We start from the raw sequence: 19,644 nt of genomic DNA on the forward strand, positions 1-19,644 counted from the left end.
ATGCGGCGGCTGGAATTAGGTAGAGTAAAAATACATGACATAATGGACGGATGGCCATGTGAGAAACGAGCGTCTCAGGGCCGTTTGAAAAAAAGGATTTGTAAGGCTGTTCTCAAAGGATCTTAGTCTTTGGCGTATCACAGGCATACACCCGGCCGCCATAGTTGGTGGCCTACATACTTGAGGTAGATAAGATAAATAGTTCAGTTCCGGGATAAGCGTATCTCGGCCCGGGGCAAAATAAATGACAAAAATAGTAGATAGTCATATGGCCTTTTTGCTACAATGCGGTGATATTTTTTTGAAAGTCTCCATTTAAGGAGAATTGATTTGCATTGCTGATATCTCGATATCTCGATATCTTAGGTACCTCTTGATAGGTACCTTGAAATATTTATTAAAATGAAATATTGACTGAATGAGAGATAGTGGGGATTACTGTGCAGCAAAAGCTGGAAGGTAAGAAAGATTAGTCACCTCAGCTTGCATCATCTGAGCCACAGCTAGGGATAAGCAGGGATATGGATTGGTTAAAACGGAGAAAGAGATGGCGCGGAAGCTGCAGGAGAACTAAAAGGGTTATATTGTGGGGAAATCTTTTGTAAAGAACGACATTCAAAGTTCCCCAAGATCCCCCCCCAAAAGGTCCCCCAATCTTCATTAACTACCAGACTATCAAACTACCAAACTACCAAACTACCAAGATCTTTCTCTTTATGTAACCCATAGTAACATAGCCACCATATACATAGCCCATGTAGCTTGTTTGCTCAATCAACAACTGCATATCGACTGCATCTCCCCCCCGAAGCCGACATCGAAAAAAAGCTTCCCGTCCTGTATCTCCCCAATCCCCAATGTACTACCACGTTTCACCATCCAAACGAACACAAACTAGAGCCCACCGAAACCGTTTATTTCTACCGCCGCCGCCGATACCACCGCCCTCTTCACGACCTATTCGGTAGTGGTCAGGAAGAAAGAGGGTGTAGAGGAATTAAGCCTGTAATATTACGAGCTACCAAGCTACTAAGCTACCAAGTTACCAAGTTACCAAGTTACCAAGTTACCAGGCTGGGCCAATTTCTAAACGAGGACGAGTCACGCGTTTGTGTTCGGTCGGAATCCCACACTTGAGAGGGACGCTTGAAATTTATATTGGCTCTTCGTATCACCTTTTGATTTTCTTTTCCCCTTCCCACCCTTATGCAAGACCCGATTTGCTCGTAAGTCCACATCTTTTGATTGCCCACATACCGCCTACCTACTATGCCGTCTTCCGTAATCGCTCATGGAATCTTGTCCCGTACTACTGAACACGGGTACTGTTTGTTTTCGACTACATTCAACCATGAAGCTATGCTCCCACAGCTAATATGTTTCGCCGTATAGCTTTTCTGGGCCGGAAGGCCGGTGAAGAACGGCAGACTGAAGAAATGTCACCATCACCTGGAGATGATGGCTCCTCACCTCAAGATACTAAAGGCAGTAGCGGGCTCGCCAGCGTCTTCAAAGGTCTCGCCGGTGCTGCTAAGTTAACCAAATCTCCCCCGGCTCCTGTGCAATCATCTGGTCCCTCTATCAGTGTACAGATTGCCGAACGTCTCAGCGCTACACCAAATATCCTCCGCGGTATACCATCCCAGCATGCTGAATCGTTTGAGCTGTTGAAGAATGGATCGATGACCCAGCGAGTCGCAGCAGCTGATGCATTACGCCATACTGTTGCAGATTATCCCCTCAGTCCAGTGCTGGATATTTGGTACGCAGCTAAAGATCTGGTTGATCCTACTAATCCTAAGACGGTTCGATATTCCGGCTGGGAACTTCTGAGGGAATGTGTTAAACATACCTCTTCAACTGACTTGGAGCGCAACGAGTACTTCCAGACTATATCCGCCGAAGCCAACCCGGAAGATTTCCATTTACAACTGGCTGCTCTTGTCGATTTAACGAACCATGCCCGAAATCTGTCCGGGTTTGATTATGATGTGTTCCCATTATTGTCTAGGTGGCTCGAGGAAGCATTCGAAGCAGTACGAGCGGCAAGAGGTGCCGCGAAGAAACAAGGGTCGCGGATGAAGGGGAAGGCGTTAGTGACCGGTGAAGATAGAAACTTTACGGACCTGTTCAGTTTCATTACCGACGTAATCAAGTTCAATTTCAACGTCGCTGATGATGATGCTGCCGAAGTTTTGATCGAAAAGCTACTGGATATCTGCATGAACACTAGTGTTGAAGAGGATCTACAGGCGTGTATTGGCATTATGGATGCTATTGTGACCTTTGGAGCGATTCCCGCGGACAAATTAAAGAGCTGCGTTCATGTCCTCTGCTCTATACATTGTCTCGTTCCCAGCCTACAGAAAGATGCGTGGCATACCATGAGCATGCTATGTCGGTCGCACAATGGACATACTACCGTGAGGCTACTTCTTGATGTTTTGGCGAGTCTCCCGGAAAATGCAGATAAGAAAAAGGAAGTTGTTCGTGAGGTCAGGGGCGCACTGTCAGTGCTCACTAAGCTTGTGTCGAAGAGTTCCGAGAAAGGATATCCAGCAGTTCCATATGCTCTTTTGGTCGATGGCCTATCCACAGTGGTCCATGCTACGTCTGCTTGGAAAATCCATCTCGATATTTTACGACTAACGAATTCGCTATTCTGCGACAGCCAGGGCAATATTAATAATATGTTGGCTGATGAAGATTGGACACCTGTTTTTGACGTCGCGGTCATATGTGCCGGGGTTGTTGTCGAGTCCCTTACCAAACCTGAGAATCCCATTGAATCGCTCCTAGCCCCAGAAGAGAACGATTCTGCTGAGAGCATGCTGGCTCGAGAATTGATGAAGTTAATACGTCGCCTTGAGAGCATACTCTTGGATGAATTTCCTGCTATTACGCAAAAACAAGAGGGTGCGTCTTTAGATCAAGGAGATACCGACAGTCAGAAACTAGAGGCTATACAACCAGAGCAGCCTAATACCCTTATTCAAAGACAAGATTGTATTCTCTTCTTTACTAAAATCCACCGCGCTCTCCCCGACTCTGGGGCAATCTTGGTGCTTGAATATTTCAAGAAGTTCCGATGTTGTTCGCCCTCAGATCCTCTTTGGGAGACCAATTTGAGCCTAGTATTGGATGCGTTTTTAGCAGATAGAAAACGATCAACTGACGTTCGTCTGCGCGCCCTGCAGGCCTTTACAGAGGTTTACGACATGATCGAACTCATTAATGATCAGTTCGAGCCAGATTTCATTCCAGAATTAGTGAAGCGCTTATTAGCGGATGTGGCGGGAGAGGCCGATATTATATTACTACAAGAGATCGTATCATTTGCTGTTGGCGTTGCTAGCACGGCACCCTTCTCCCTTTTCTCTTACGTTATCGACACGCTTCGAGGTATAGTCGGGAATAATCGACTGCGTTCCATATCTTCTTCGCTTTCTCTTCCCCCGGAGCAGACATCAACTCCGCAACACATAAAGTCAGCTGTGAATCAAACTCCATCTAACGTAGTTGTACGGGGCTATGTGCAAATATTCTTACGAGTTCTAAATTACGACGCGACCAAATCAGTGCGGTTGTTTCATGTTCTCGTATCAATAGCCGAGTTAAACTCCAGCGAAACAGATGCCCGTATCACTGCGATGCAACTACTATTCCGCCTAAGAGCAGATTGGGCCAATCGTATATTTGTCACTGCTCATACTGAGACGAACAGTCTAGCTACGTCCTTATACCGAACAGAGGAGTCAATGACGCGTAAACTCGCCGAGGAAGCTTCATATACCGGGAGAAACTCACGAAGTGAAGCTGCTGGGTCTGCTCGCTCATCACGCGGTATATCCCTTGGACACGGTCAGATGCAAGACCGGGGTTATCCGTTAAGGTCAGGAAGTGGTAGCAAAATGGCCACGAGTGCGTATCAACCGCTGTGGATCGCCTCTGATACGGATGCCTTGCCAGAAGCTCCATCTCAAGCTGCAAGCATGGTACTTTATTGCAGCACTTCTGATGATACTGCCGAAGTAGATGGCTTGTCACAGGTAAAGGTTTTGGAGACCAGGATATGGCTTGAGGTGATACTGAACTTGGTGCGGCAAAGCTGTGATTGGGAAGTTTACAGCTTCATCCTTGTCCACCTACCCTCTCAGCTGAGCAACCATGCTATTTTTCAAAATGCCACCGTAGAACTCCAGGAATTGAGACGGGTGATTTGTGAACAGATCAAAATGAATAATTTCCAGGAGCCTCCAAGTGTTTTCGGATTGCGCCGAGCAGATGTTGCTATTTGTCTTTTCCATACTTTGACTATGATCCTCAGTTACCACCAATACTTTCAAAAAGCAGAAGAAGACGAGATTGTTCGCACGTTCGTGCATGGTATAGCAACGTGGGAACGAAGTGCGAAATGTTGTATACACGCACTTACTATATGCTGTCACGAGCTCCCTTCCTCGACGGGCAAGGCTCTAGTCACAATCCTTCAGAAGATGGCGCAGATTATTACTCAACCGTATGTCGCCATGCACATTCTGGAATTTCTAGCTTGTCTCAGTAGGTTACCCTCCTTATACGCCAATTTTCGGGAAGACGAGTACCGGATTGTCTTTGGAATTTGTTTCCGATACCTACAGTACGTAAGAGGGCGGAAGCAGGCATATAGAATCAGTTCAATCAGCGATTCATCGATAGCTGCCGCAAGCGAGGGTCAATTTAACCCAAATACTTCGGATGATTTACCCCAGTATGTCTATACTCTAGCATATCACGTCATCGTGTTCTGGTTCCTGGCTCTGAAGCTTCCAGACCGTACAAACCACGTTGGGTGGATTGCAAGAAACTTATTTATAGATGTCGATGGGCCCCAAGCATCGGACGAGCAAGCACATCTTACGATGGACTTCATCCAGAGGGTCACGTATGCTGATGTCGATGAATCTGCGGCGGACCCTTTGTTCACTTCCGACAGATTCGGAGAAATACTTAAGAAGAGATGGTTGATTGGAAATAGCATCGTTACGATTGAACAGGCTACGGCTACGGGTTGGGCACAAATAACCAAACGTCAGCCATCTGGAACATCATCGTATACGATACGGGAGCTCTTTCGACCACCTCCGGCACATCAACGTCCTATAAGTGAAAGCTTGAGGGACAGCCATACAGGGATCATAAGCAGCATTTTACCCAACCATCTTCTAGTACAGCTTTTATCCTCTATGCCACAAGGAAACGATCTTTCACGCCCCGTTCCACTACCTGATGATGACGTAGTTAACAGAGCTATAAGGATGTTCGACCACAACTCGACGGTAGATGGCCACAAGGTCGGCGTAGTATATATCGGAGAGAACCAAACACATGAGACGGAAATCCTGTCTAATATTTCTGGCAGTGGTGATTACGTAGAATTCCTCAACGGCCTCGGCACTCTGACCAAACTCCACGGTGCAACGTTCAATACGCAAGGCTTAGACAGGCAGTATGACACGGATGGGCAGTATACGTTCTGCTGGAGAGATAGGGTGACGGAGATTGTATTCCACGTCACCACGCAGATGCCCACAAATCTAGATCATGATCCTCAGTGTACCCTGAAGAAGCGACATATCGGGAACGACTTTGTCAACATTATTTTCAACGACTCTGGTTTGCCCTTCAAGTTCGACACATTCCCATCAGAATTTAATTTCGTCAACATCGTCATCACGCCCGAATCTCGCGCCTCGTTCGTTGCTACTAGGCAGAGAACGCCGAAGGACGTTGCAGAATCGTACTACAAAGTCCGCGTGATGAGCAAGCCTGGGTTCCCCGAGATCTCACCTGCTTCCGAGACTAAGATCGTTAGCCTGAGAGCCCTACCCGACTTCATCCGGCTCCTGGCGCTGAACGCGTCAGTGTTCTCGTTGGTTTGGGCTCACCGCGAGGGTGGTGAGCACGTCTCTGCGTGGCGCAACCGGCTGAGGGAGATCAAGAGGCTCCGCGATAAGTACGGACCGAAGGCGTCGGTGGTACCCCATCAGGGCCATGGGGGTCCGTCGCCCTCGCCACCAGGAACTGCCCTTGGCCATGGCCACGGTAACACGACTTCGCTCGGCAGCACTACCGCTGCCCAATTAGAGGCGGCGAGATCTGGTAGCACGGTTCGCGACAGCTTCAGCAGCCTTCGTCGATCGTCTGTCGCCACCTTCTTCTCCGCCTCGAGCGAGCAGAATTCTCACCGCTCTTCGATGCTGTCAACCGCTACGACGGATAACACAGAGGTCATGACGGCCAACGGGGTGGACGCCCTAGTTGATAGCGTTGACTTCTCTAAATGGTCAGCGTAGTCGCTAACTCCTACTACGCTGTGTTGTGCCACCACCCAGTTTTTTGGGGGGGTTTTCTTTTAACCTCGAAGTCACCTTTTCAGAACGAAAGAATGAAAAGATCAATTACGCCCATCTACGATTTTGTCTACGAAAAAAAAAGCAGGGGGGTTTTCATACGGTTTCAGGGAAGTGTCTTCTCTCTCCGAGATGACAACAAAAAAGCACGGCGTCTAGGCTAGGGGAGGGGAAATACCACTGATGTTTATATTGCCTCCTTTTTTTTTCTTATTCTTTTTTTTTTCTGTTTCTGCTTGTTTATCTACCCAAGGTATTCTGTTTGATTGGTTTCGAAGAAGAGAAAAAAAAGTTTATTTTTTCCATCTGGACATATTACTGCCGAGAATGAATGGCTTATTGTACATGGCTACCTACCTAACCTACCTACGTCTTACTTAGGTTTTACGAAGTCTTGTCAACCCATTATTAGGTACTACTACTATTACTATCTAGACGTACGAGATCCGATAGTGACGTTTTTGTTTTTGGTACTGACTTTACGACGACGATATTTGCGTAACGGAAGGATAGGACGGGGATTGGAAGGGGGAGAGTGAGAGGGTGAGGGTGAGGGTAGGGGTAGGGGTAGGGGCTAATGGGGAAGGCAAATAAAAAAAAGGTCAACTCATTTCGTGATATGATACTATAAAGAGAAGCTAGGCACGCCGCCACAAACAATCCAGTCATATTTTTATTTTATTACAAATTCTTTCTTTTTTTCTCGTTTCTTGTGACTCGTCTTTTTTATTTTCTCTCTAGGTTAGTGTCTGATCTCCTCGCGCCGCGACGGGTATTACTGATCGTAATGTAACGGGGAAAATAAGCGCAGGTAGCACAAAATGCCACTCTGAGTAACTTGCTCTCTTTTTTTTTTTCCTTCCCTTCCTTTCCTCGGCCGCCCGATTATGGTTATGGGGAGGGGAGGGGGGCATGGGATGAAATGGTATGGGGTTGGTTACACAAAGGCACGGGCGAGGAGGGTAAGGGAAAGGACACACATGGCACGAGGTTACGACGGGTGCGTGGTGGCTGGCTTACACACTGCAGCAACGGCGCAGCGCATCGCACATCAGTCATCCAGGTAGGTAGGTAGGTATGTAAGTAGGTAGAAGCACCTATGTATGTATTAGTCGTTGTGGTAGTAGTATAGATTATGTAGGTAGGTAAGAGGTATGTAAGTAGGTATGTGTGTACGCATGTATGTATGTACACGGGACAGGGGGGGTTTTGTTAGTGGTTATGTAGGTAGGTAGTTATGTAGTTAGGCTTAGGTGAGAGCCGCAGAAGCCGGTTGAGAGTATAGGTAACCTATATTTCTCGGCGGGGCTATACCGCATGCGTGTGTTAGTCTTTATGATCTGCCGCCGGGGGAGAGAAGGGGGGAAAGGGGGGAGGGTTGGTAGGATAGGATAACCATAAAAAAAAAACCTACCTGTAATGATATGCGCAAGGTTTCGAGCCCGGAATGCTGCCTCTTTAGTTCGTCGGCAGGTTAGCTCTGCTACCCTACGTAGTTGTAATGCAGCAGCTATGCAAGTCTTATATGTATTGCGTAGGGCGTAGGTAGTAGGTAGTTATGCCAAGTCCTAGATTCAATGTTTTTCAGGTATGTATGTATGTAAAAGATGTTAGTTATATGGAGGTATGCTAAATAATTGTTGATATCAGGTATCTGGGATGTAGGTAAGTTAGGTATGTAAGTCCGTATAACTATGCAACGAAGCACAAGAATAAAGTATAGGCAAATAAAGGGAATTATTTTAAGCTTGTATGATGGTTACGAACGGATGCAGAATAAGTTTTGACGTAGTACATGTGGCAGTGAAAATGGACAAGCGGTAGGGGTATCCCAAACAGGCATTTGGATGTTGTGTGTATTGTACTACCAGGCTCTTTTACTCTGTACCTACGTTATTTCTCTATGCTGACGCTCTCATGCGCCTTCGGGATTTCTGTAAAGAGTTACCGAAGCTGTCTGCACGCTCCGGGTTAAACAGACCGGGGGGAATTTCCTGCGGGTAAGGTAATAAATACCTAGGTAGGTAGGTTAAGTAGGTAGGCAGGTAGGTAGGTACCTAGATAGCATGAAAAGTATTCAGATTCCAATATAGGCGTGTAGGAGGGTAGGACGGGCACATAATGACAATTATGGAAGCCAGTAAGATGTGAGACGAGTACGAACCAACGACACATAAGGGGAAGAGAAGAAAAAGGGGGATTCGAGTATGGTTACACAATGTAGACTTACATGACAACACCTAAGATATATGTATACGATGGTAGGTAAGTAGGTAGGTAGGTAATCAGTAACGAGGGGAAATGTGGTAAAAAGAGACCGGTGTGATGGCGGCAACCAGCCAATCGATCACATGGCTTCGTTTCGTTCCATCCTATGCGCGAGTGGTCTGATGTAGTACACCGGTACTGCGTGCGTTACGTAGTTACAGAGTCATTGAATTTACATATGTGTACATATGTATTAGGCTTGCTTGTGTTTTTTTTTTTTTTTTTTTGGTTTCCGCCCCCGTCGGAATATTTATTGCCTGATCGGAATAGGGCTAAAAAAGATCCAAGTAATACCGATACCAAGAACCTTACCCACGGCGGTCAGCATCTTTCTAATAAGGAATAGTTAGATCCTTTAAGGCTGTTTGACGTAAGGCCTAGCTTACTATGCGTCTCTCGGCCCGCAACCGCTTTAAAGACAAATGTGACAAGAAGAAGAAGAAGAAGAAAATATTTGAGGACCAGGGGGGAAGGGGAGTGGGCAGGGGTGGGAATTGTCCAACCATAGGTACCTACATACATTGCATGAAATATTGACGTAGGACAATTATATGGCCCTTGAATCATGGATGATTTACTTAAAGTTGAATGAGCTAGGCATGTGGACGCGAAGCTCTTATGTACAGATGCATTCTTTACCATTGGGGGTAGCCCTACCAGAAAATCGTCTGTGGAGAGAGATTTCTGACCCTGGTTCGTACTGTAGGTACCGGCATTATGCGGCGGAAATATATATACTCGAAGCGCTCGCTTGCCCCGGGTTGCATAACGGCGACACGTCGCGTGCGTAGGTTTCCCCGTACTTGGACAAATCGGTAAGATAAAAAGGTAAATGTCCCGGGCGGAGTTGGAAGTTTTCGGAGCTATGTTATGTGTTGGTTATGTGTTTTATGTGTTGTGTGTTATGTGTTGAACAACCAACTTTGTTAAATTTAGATTCAACCCGAGCCCTCGAGTTTCCTATCCTATCATTCTTCCATGCTGCTGCCATGGTCGTACATAGTACGCATTATGGTGATTAAACACGCATGGGTGATAGTCACATAGCTAAGGTGTCATTATCGAATAGCCTTCTAGGCCTATTCGTAGTCTTGTCAAACTCATATCTCGAATCAGATTTGATCTGGCTGATTGTTGTAAAAGTCCGCATGTAAGCAATGAAAAAGGCTGTATCACCCTAGGTACTCTCAAGATCTTCTAACACACTGGTAAAATAGTTACTGTTTGTGGTTAGCTCATATTCAGACCGTGGACCGTGGACCGTGGAACGAGACACGCATGTCTCCCGTGGCGGCTCGGCTACCAAGTCCGCGTGGCTGGAATTGGTAACGATCGGAACCACATTTATACCGTATGCTGACAACGTTCAACTCATGTGTGTTGAAAAACGGAAGCACAACTTACGCCTTGTTTAAGCCTTCGCCCCATCGACTTCACGGGATTAGGGGTTTACGAGACTTAAGTGCTTAACTAGTGCTCAAGCAGTAAGATTTACTGCGCTTATATTCCCTGTGTCAGATAGGTCAGATGGGTGAACCTGTCCTCGCGGAGTCTTTACTTGTAAGTACCTACATATAGGTGTGAGGTTGCATATATCCAGCCAATGCATTGCAACTCGCAGCTTTCGTGCGACACATCCTGATTTACCATTGGAGCGGGTCGAAGTTGCAATAGACATTGCACCCTTCTATACAGTAGAGGTACTTTTATCTGAGCTGGTCTGCGTTGTGACACTTCTCTGGGCTCACTATGGTACGTTGATCTGAAGCTCTCCGTATGTCAATTTGCCCACCAATACTGCACGGTAACTTGGCTACGCTTGGGGTAACACAAAATATTAGAGACTATCTGATCTTGTAGGGTAGTACCATTGATCTACGCGTCCGTCTCTACTACAAGAGCATCAATCGAACGAAATGTAGTAGTCCCTTTCAAGTGTCAAATGTCAATCCTGAAGTGGATTGCTGGAAGGATTAAGGGAAAAAGTGATAGAAGTATACTCGGCTTATAAGGACATTTCGTATGATTAGACCTTAGTCGTAAAAATGCCCTATAGCATAACAAGTTATGTTAATTAAAAAGTTTTGCCGGCGAAATTTTCCAATTAAATATATTGAAAATTGAAGTTGATAGTTTTAATTTTAAATTTTGAATATAGCGTAATAATACTTAGTATATTAAAATAAAAGTAAATTAATATTTTAAAACTTTATAAAAAACCTTTAAAATTAGTTTTTTTATTATTTTTGGCGGTTTTTATTGGGATAATATATATATATAAGTTTTAAAAAATTAAATTATTTAAATGCCGGTAGGATTATTAATTACCTTTTACGTAATTATTATTTTTAATTAAAATATAAATATTAAAACTATTATATCTATTTATAAAAAAAGTTGTTTTATTATGGTAAACCTTATTATTATAGAATTAATAAAGCTATCAATTAATATAAAATATAATAAATTTTTAAAATAAATTAAAATATTTTATTTATATTATTTATAAATCCTTATATTATATTTATATACTTTTAATAATAATGGCGTTTATTATAATATAACGTATTATATTAGCTATATTATAACCGGAAATTATTAGATATTAAACGAAAGAAAAAAAAATAATAAAGAAAATCTATTTTTATTAACGTTTAAAAACAAAGTTAAATTTTGCGTTGATATTCTATCCAATAATATATTAAAAAAGTCGAAATATTATTTTTACATTTTCGAAATTAACGATAATAATTTAAATTTATGCTGTAAAAATATTAATATTAACTTATTTTTTTTAAATTATTATTTTATTACGTTGAATTTTTTAAACTAAATATTTCCTTATAATAAAAAGATATTAAAACTATAAAGATCTTATAAATATATTGCTTATATTTTAAATTTTATTAATAGTAACGTAATAAATATTTATACCAAATTTTACGTTATTTTTAAAAATGGTAATTTTATTAATAATAATTATGTTATTTTTAAGGTTTATTATATATAATATATTAAAAACAATATATAAAAATATATAATAGAAATTAAAAGAAATAAATTATTTAATAATTATTATAATATATTTTTAATATATTTAAATATCTATTATTATTTTAATTATAATTATTTAATTTTAATTTCTAAACGTAATATAACCAATTTATATAAATTAATAATCTATATATTTATACCTTCGAAAAAATTTAATAACTTTAATTTATAAGTTATTTAATAATATTATAATTACATATACCATTTGATTAAAAATATCCTTTTAAAATACCTTTTTACCTATTTTACCTAATTTATATTTCATAATATGGTTCTTATATTCTTTCTATAAAACAATAAAACCATATTTAACGTTAATTTTATTAAAATAAATAAAAAAAATAGCAATTATAAATTTATTTCAAAAATAATAAATAAAAATATACTTTAACTACAGTTAGAAACTTTTAAAAATAAACTCTTACATAATAAAACCTTAGGTATAAAACATAATTAACGTAAATTTAAAAAGCAAAATAATAATATACAATTTTTTAATTTTTTTAATTTTAATATATATAATATAATTTTAAACGTTTATAATAATAATAATTAAGTTAATACCAATATAAACAATATTAACAATATTAATAATATTAATAATTATAATTCTAATAAATCCAAAAATAAATACCTGTAAAAACAACAATTTTTTAACTATAAAAAAGTTATAAAAAAAAAAAATAACAATAAAAATAATATATATAAATAGGTTAAAAATCAAAAAAAATAAACGCCTTATTTTTTTAATAATATTAATAGTAAATTTAAATTAAAAATTTTAATTATATAAAGTTTTATAAATAAAAAAAATATAAATAGTAAAAGTAAACATAATATTAAACATATATTAAAAATTAATATTAATTTAAAGAATTTTCGTCCAAAAATATCATATAATTATAAATTATATATAAAAATTAATATAAATAGTAATTAATTAATTTAATTAATTATATAATTAAAATATATAATATATAATTAAAAATTATTAATTAAATTAAATTATTATATTATATTATTATCCATAAAATTTAAATATATTTATTTTATTTAATTTATAAACTTAAAAAAATTTTTAAAATTTATATTTATATTAAATATATTTATTAAATATCTTTATTTTTTTATAAATTTTAATATAATTAATAAAAGTAATTTGCAATTTTTAAAAAAATCTTCAAAATTTATATATATATTAAATATATTTACTAAATATTTTTACTTTTTTATAAACTTCAATATAATTGGCAAAAATAATTTATAATTTTTAAAAGAATTTATAGCGGATTAAATCTTTTTTAATCCAATATTTTCCCTTTTTTTAAGACATATTATAGAAATCAAAATTTAAACCTTTTTTATTACGTTACTATTAAGGTTTCCAATTATATTAAACTTATTTAAAAAGAATAAAAAATTATTATTTTATAATATATATCTGTTATTAACTTGGTTTACGCCAATAATTAAAATATAAAATCTTTTATTTAATTATTTATTAAATTTTTTTAAAAACAGTACCGCGGTTAAATTAATATAGTTTATTAAATGTTTCTAAAATATTATTTTTACAATATTTCTGAAAAATACTATTTTATTATATTTTATTTTAAATTATTTAATTAATTAAATTTAATAATTTTATTTATTATCTAAAAAACGTTTATTTTATTTTAAATTGTTTAATTAATTAAACCTAATAATTTTATTTATTATTTAAAAAATATTTTTATTTTAAATTATTTAATTAATTAAATTTAATAATTTTATTTATTATTTAAAAAACATTTTTATTTTAAATTATTTAATTAATTAAATTTAATATTTCTATTTATTATTTAAAAAATGTTTATACTTAATTTTTATAATTAAATTATCTGTATTTATATTACTTAATAAATTATTTTTAAAATTATAATTTAATTTAATAGCTTTATACTTTCCCGGTAAAGATAAAGTTAGAAATATCTTTTTTAAATAACCAATTATTTTTATTAAAAAAAACGCAAAACCTTAAACATCTAAAAAAATTACCTTACCAATCTTCTTAATCTAATCCTTTAATTTATTTGTAACCATTTTCTCGGTAAAACGTTATAAATAATTAAAATTAAATAGAATTTTAAATATAATACCTTTAAACATCTTATATTAAAAAATTATAATATAATTTAAACCGAGATTAAATTCCTTTTCAAAAATATTTAAAATAATCTTATCTATTATAATAAATTAATTCTTATATATAATAATAGTAAAAATAATTATTAGTAAAAATTAGATATATTAATATTTATAATTTTTATAATTATATTTATAGGTTAAACAAATAATAAAAATTATTAAATAACCATTAAAAATATAAAAATCGGTTAATTTTTTATACCTAAAAAATAAATATTAATAAATAAAAATATAAAAAAAATATAAATTTAATAAAAATTTATTTATTAAACGTTATAAAAATAGTTTTAAAGACGTTAATTTAATAATTAATATCTTTAATTTAAATAATATTTTTAATAATTTTAAAAATATTATTTACTAAATTAAACCTAACCAAAAGATTTTTAATAAATATAATATAAACGCCAATATATATAATTAAATATAAGTCTAAATTATTAATATTACGCAATATAATTTTATTCCAATTTAAATCTATATTATTAATTAAAATATAAATAATAAACTTTTTAAAGTTATTAATATGTTTAACGTTATATACATTAATACGTTTATTAATAATAAAAATATATAAAACCTTATTAAAAATTACTATCTTTTAAATAATTAAATTATATTAATAATAATTATTAAACAATTCTTAATATTTACAAATAACCTGGTATTATTATAACTTATTTAAAATAAAATAAAAACTAATTTAATTATTTCTTTTTTAATATATTACAAATTAAAAATAAATAATTTTATTAAATAATAAATAAACGTTTTTATTAAAAATTTCAAATTTATTATTTAACTTATATATATTATAAAAAACTTTAGTTATAATAATAAAAAATTAGTAGAAATTACCAAAAAAAATAAAACTTATCCCTTTTATAATATTATTCAAATTAGATTTAACCTATTTAAAATGCCTATTAATATAATTAAATTATTAAAAATTAATTATTAATTTTTTATTAATAAAGAAATATTATTTAGCAAAAAAATCACGTTATAAGTCAAATATATTAATACTACCCAAAACGTTAAAAAAAATATTTACAAATAAACATAATAAAAAATATATAATTTAATTTATAATATTATTTGTTGCAATTTCTATTAAAACATATTATAAAATAAGATTAAAAATGCCTTTATTCCAAACTATCCGCATTAAATATATATATAATACTTTAAACAAATAAAACTTACCCGTACCCATAAAACTATTACAATTAATTAAAATAAATATAAAATCTTAACCGTTAAAAAACGCAACATAATAATTTATAAATATATCGTAAAATTAACGCTATTCCCGATTTAAAATATCTTTGACGTTCTTAAATATTTTAATAATAACATTATTTATAATATTTAAACTTTATCGCGTTAATTCCTACCTATATTATTAAAAATTTTTATATTTAAAATATTTATTAACTTAATTATTTTAATTAAAAATCTAATCTTCTTTTCGTAAGCCAAATTCTTTAAACAAATTATTTTAACCGTATTTTAAATGTTAATAAATCAAATTATTCTAATTATTGGCCATATTATCGATCTTTTCTTCTTAAAATTTAAATTTATTATTATTAACGGCTGAAAATAATACGTTATAATAGTTATAAAAGTATCCACCAACGTGGCGTATTTTGCAAATAACGTAAGCTTTTATATACATATTATACTATACACCGCCAATAATTTTGGTTTTTTTAACGCCTTCCCGATTGAAAAAATAATAGAACATTATTTTAACTTTATAAAAATCTTTTTCGTACATATCCCTATTATATTTAAAAAAATAAATTAAAATATAATCTTTTACTTAGAAATAAAAATAAAATAATTATAAATTTTAATTATATTTAATAAACCATTTAAAATAAATAATATTTAAAAACAAACCAATATTTAAGCAATTTTTATACTTATTTAAAAAGTTAAATTTCTTATTAACTTTGTCTTTTTCCAATATAAATTAATAAAGTTAAACCTTTTTAAATTAATAATCTATTATTTAATTTATTTAAAAAAATTATTATAATAAAATATCTAATAATATATATATAATTTTTTAAATAAATTAATCCCGTTTTTTAACTAATTTATTTATTATTTACATAATAAATAAAAAAATAAAAGCCTATTTATTAATATGTAATAAAATCTTATATATTAAATTATAATACAATTTAATTTTAACCTTAATTTTAAAATAATATTTAATAATATAATTAAATATAACAATTAGATTTATATATAAAATAATATCTATATTAATTATCCAATTAATAATAATTAATAAATTATATAAATTTAAACGTTTATTATTACGTTTTAAAATATATAATCAATAATAAAAATTTAAAAAATAATTTATTATTATTAAGTAAATAATTTATTACTTAAAATAAAATTAGTAATAAAAATTAAAAAGTAAAATGTAAATAATTTTTAAATAAATAAAAATAACCAGTTTTGCGTTATTTAAAATATATTTACTATTTTTTAATAAATTTAGGTTAATAGCGTAAATCTAAACCTTATTAAAATAATAACGCCCTGCCAACGCTTCTACCTTCTTCTTTTACATATAATAAACCAAATTGTAAAAATAAATTTAAAAACGTATTAAAAACCAAAAAAAAAAATTAAAAAATATATTTTACTTTTTTTATAAAAATAATAGCAGGTTTACGTTAAGCTTTAATTTTTAATTATTATTTATATTTATTATTTTAACGTAATTATTTTAAAATATAATAAAATTTTACTGCAATTTTTTAATATTTATATCGGTAAGCGGTATATTTTTAATTTATATAAAACTATAATTATAAAACGTATTATAATCTTACCATTTATAACAGTTTTACCAATTATTTATATAAAATTTTTATTTAATTACTTTTTTTATAAATATTTAAAATTAAATATAAAATTAATAAATAATAATATAAAAATTTTTCCAATTATTATACCGAAATATCTTAATTTTATTTTTATTTAAAATTATAAATTATTTATTAAAATATAATAGATATTTTTAAAGATTTTATTAATAATAATTTATAGCTAAAAATATAAAAAATAATAACAAATAACTTAACGTTTAATAAAAAAATTTTAAATTAACCTATTAATTTACTTAAAATAAATAAATATTTTGTAAATTACTAATATAATAAATTATTAAATTTAATATAATTTGGTTTTTAAAAAAATTAGCTTTAAAAATAATTTAAAACTTGTTTATATTAGAAATTTTATTATTAACCAATTATTAATTAATAAAAAATAAATTTTAAATTTTTACCTATTTTTTTACTATTATATTATAGCAAATAAAAAGAAATTTTAAATATTATACAAACCTTCCGTTATATTATTTAAACGCATAATTTACTTAAATATTAAATTTTATATTTTACTAATAAATAAATATAAATTTACCTTTATTTTAAAAAAAAAACGTAAAAAAAATAATAAATAGTAAAAATTTTAACCTATTAAATTCGTTTATAAATATATTACAAAAAGGAGGAAATTTAAAAAAACCCTATCGAAAAGCCTTATTATATTACTAAATTTCCTAATAGAATATATCAAATTTAGCTTAATAAATTAATATATTAAAAATTACGCTTTTTTTAAAATCGTTTATTATATTTTTTAAATCGTTATTCGTAATTACATTATTTATAACATTTTTATTATTTATAATAATTATATTAATTAAATTATTAAATATATTCCTATTATTAAATAATTAAAATAAATGTTTATTATTTATAAAAACGTTTTAATAATTAAGATAATTAATTTTAAAATATATTAACTACTATTAAATAATTTTGCGGTAAACGCAAAAATTACGTTAAATTTACTGCTATAAATAAATATTAATTATTTTAATAATAATATAATTAAGTTTTTACGGAAATAGTAGTAATTAATTTTAAATCTTATTAACGTTATAAAAAAAATAGCAAATATATTTTTAATAATAATATAATATTTTATAAATTTAATAAATTTTAATATAAATATAAACGTAAATAATTATTATTTCTTTTATTTAAATAAATTTAAAAAAACCTATAAAATAATTATTAAAATTTATATTGTTAGTAATAATAAAAAAATAAATTTAGTTTTTGTTACTACTAATATTTTTATTACGGCATTTTTTATAAATATTTTATTAAAGTTTTAAATTAAACTATTTAATTTTATATTGTTTATAAATTTATATTTTATATGTATTTAACGTTTAATAAAAATTATTTAAAAAAAAGATATTAATATTATAAAGAATATTTTTTAACATTTATTTTCCAATATTACCGTTTTAATCCCAAGCAAAATCAAACCGTTTAAACTTTATTTAAAACCTATTATTAATTGTAAACTCCGGTGTAAGCGTTTCCATATAATAACGCGGCTTACCCCTAACGTTAAAATTATTAAATTTTTAATTAGAAATATTAAAATTTAATTTAATTTAAATTAATAAATTATTTATGTTTAAATTTTAAAAATAAAATTAATAGTTTTATTCCTTTTTATATTTATTTTTATTAATAATATAAACTATAAAATTATAGCGTTAAATTTTATATCGATTTAAAAAATATTATTTATATTTAATATTTAAATTGTTACCAATAGTACGGCTAGCGTAATATATGCAAATATTATAAATAGGTTTAAGTAAATTTTAACGGTTATTTTTACGGATAATATTGCAAAATTTATAAATAAAATAAAAACGTTAAATAAAAAGATTAGGGTAAAATAAAAGGTTATTATTACCATTATTATTAAGGTTATTATTAAAATTATTATTAAAACCTTGATAAAATTAACTTAAAAATGGTATATTAAGGAGATTATTACCGTAACGTTTATTAACCTAATATTTACAAAATATTATTATTTATTAGCATTACGCAACGGTAATATTAAGTAAATTTTAATTAAATTAACTTTGTTAAAAAAGTATATTAAAAATTTGTTAATAATTTTACCAAAAAACATTATTATATATTATAAATGTTTATATAGGTTTAATATAATTATTAAAAATATATAAATAGATTTAAATAAAAAATAAAATTAGAGCAAATGTTTAGAGGTAGGAAATATTAAAAAATAGGTTAATAATAATATTTATACGCTTAAACGTTGGGTAAATAATAATAAAAATAAATATTTATTTAATTTATTATTTTTTTGGAAAAAAAACGCGTTAATATATTATTATAATAATATTTAAATTTAATTTATTTGATAAATATTTTCGCGGTAATCTACGCAACTTATAACCTTTTTATTCTTTTGTTTAAAAAGAAAATATTAAAGAAATAATTTATTATAATAAACGTTATATATAATTATAATATTAAAATTAATTGCCTAATTTAAATAATTAAAAAAAGGTTTATGTTTTAAATAATATAAAAAATTAAGCAAAGGTATACCCTTAACTACGGTTATAATAACTATTTTATTTAAATATATAATATTAAAACGCTTATTTAATTTTAATTAAAAAATTTATATATATTAATATTTAATATTATAATAAATTTATTTATATTTAATTAATTAAAAATAAGATTAATAAAATAAAAAAATTAAAATTATTCGAAATAAAAAAGAAATAAAAATAAAAGGTAAAAAAAGATAAAAGTTAAATTTTTTTAAAATTTAAATAAAATGTTTATATATTTGGTAA

At 30.7% G+C, this 19,644-nt stretch overlaps 1 protein-coding gene across 1 annotated transcript; it reads left to right on the plus strand.

Annotated features, from left to right (window-relative positions):
* Nucleotides 1-1,376: 1,376 nt before the first annotated feature.
* On the plus strand, nt 1,377-6,335 carry GL218_08183 (Tuberous sclerosis 2 protein like protein; the record flags this gene model as incomplete). The annotated part of the gene is made up of 1 exon (XM_033584976.1): nt 1,377-6,335. The coding sequence occupies one exon, from the start codon at nt 1,377-1,379 to the stop codon at nt 6,333-6,335; it is 4,959 nt and encodes a 1,652-aa protein (XP_033441041.1).
* Nucleotides 6,336-19,644: the final 13,309 nt, after the last annotated feature.

The sequence above is a fragment of the Daldinia childiae genome (genome assembly GCF_008694065.1).
Source record: "Daldinia childiae strain JS-1345 chromosome Unknown Scaffold11, whole genome shotgun sequence".
Classification (NCBI taxonomy): domain Eukaryota; kingdom Fungi; phylum Ascomycota; class Sordariomycetes; order Xylariales; family Hypoxylaceae; genus Daldinia; species Daldinia childiae.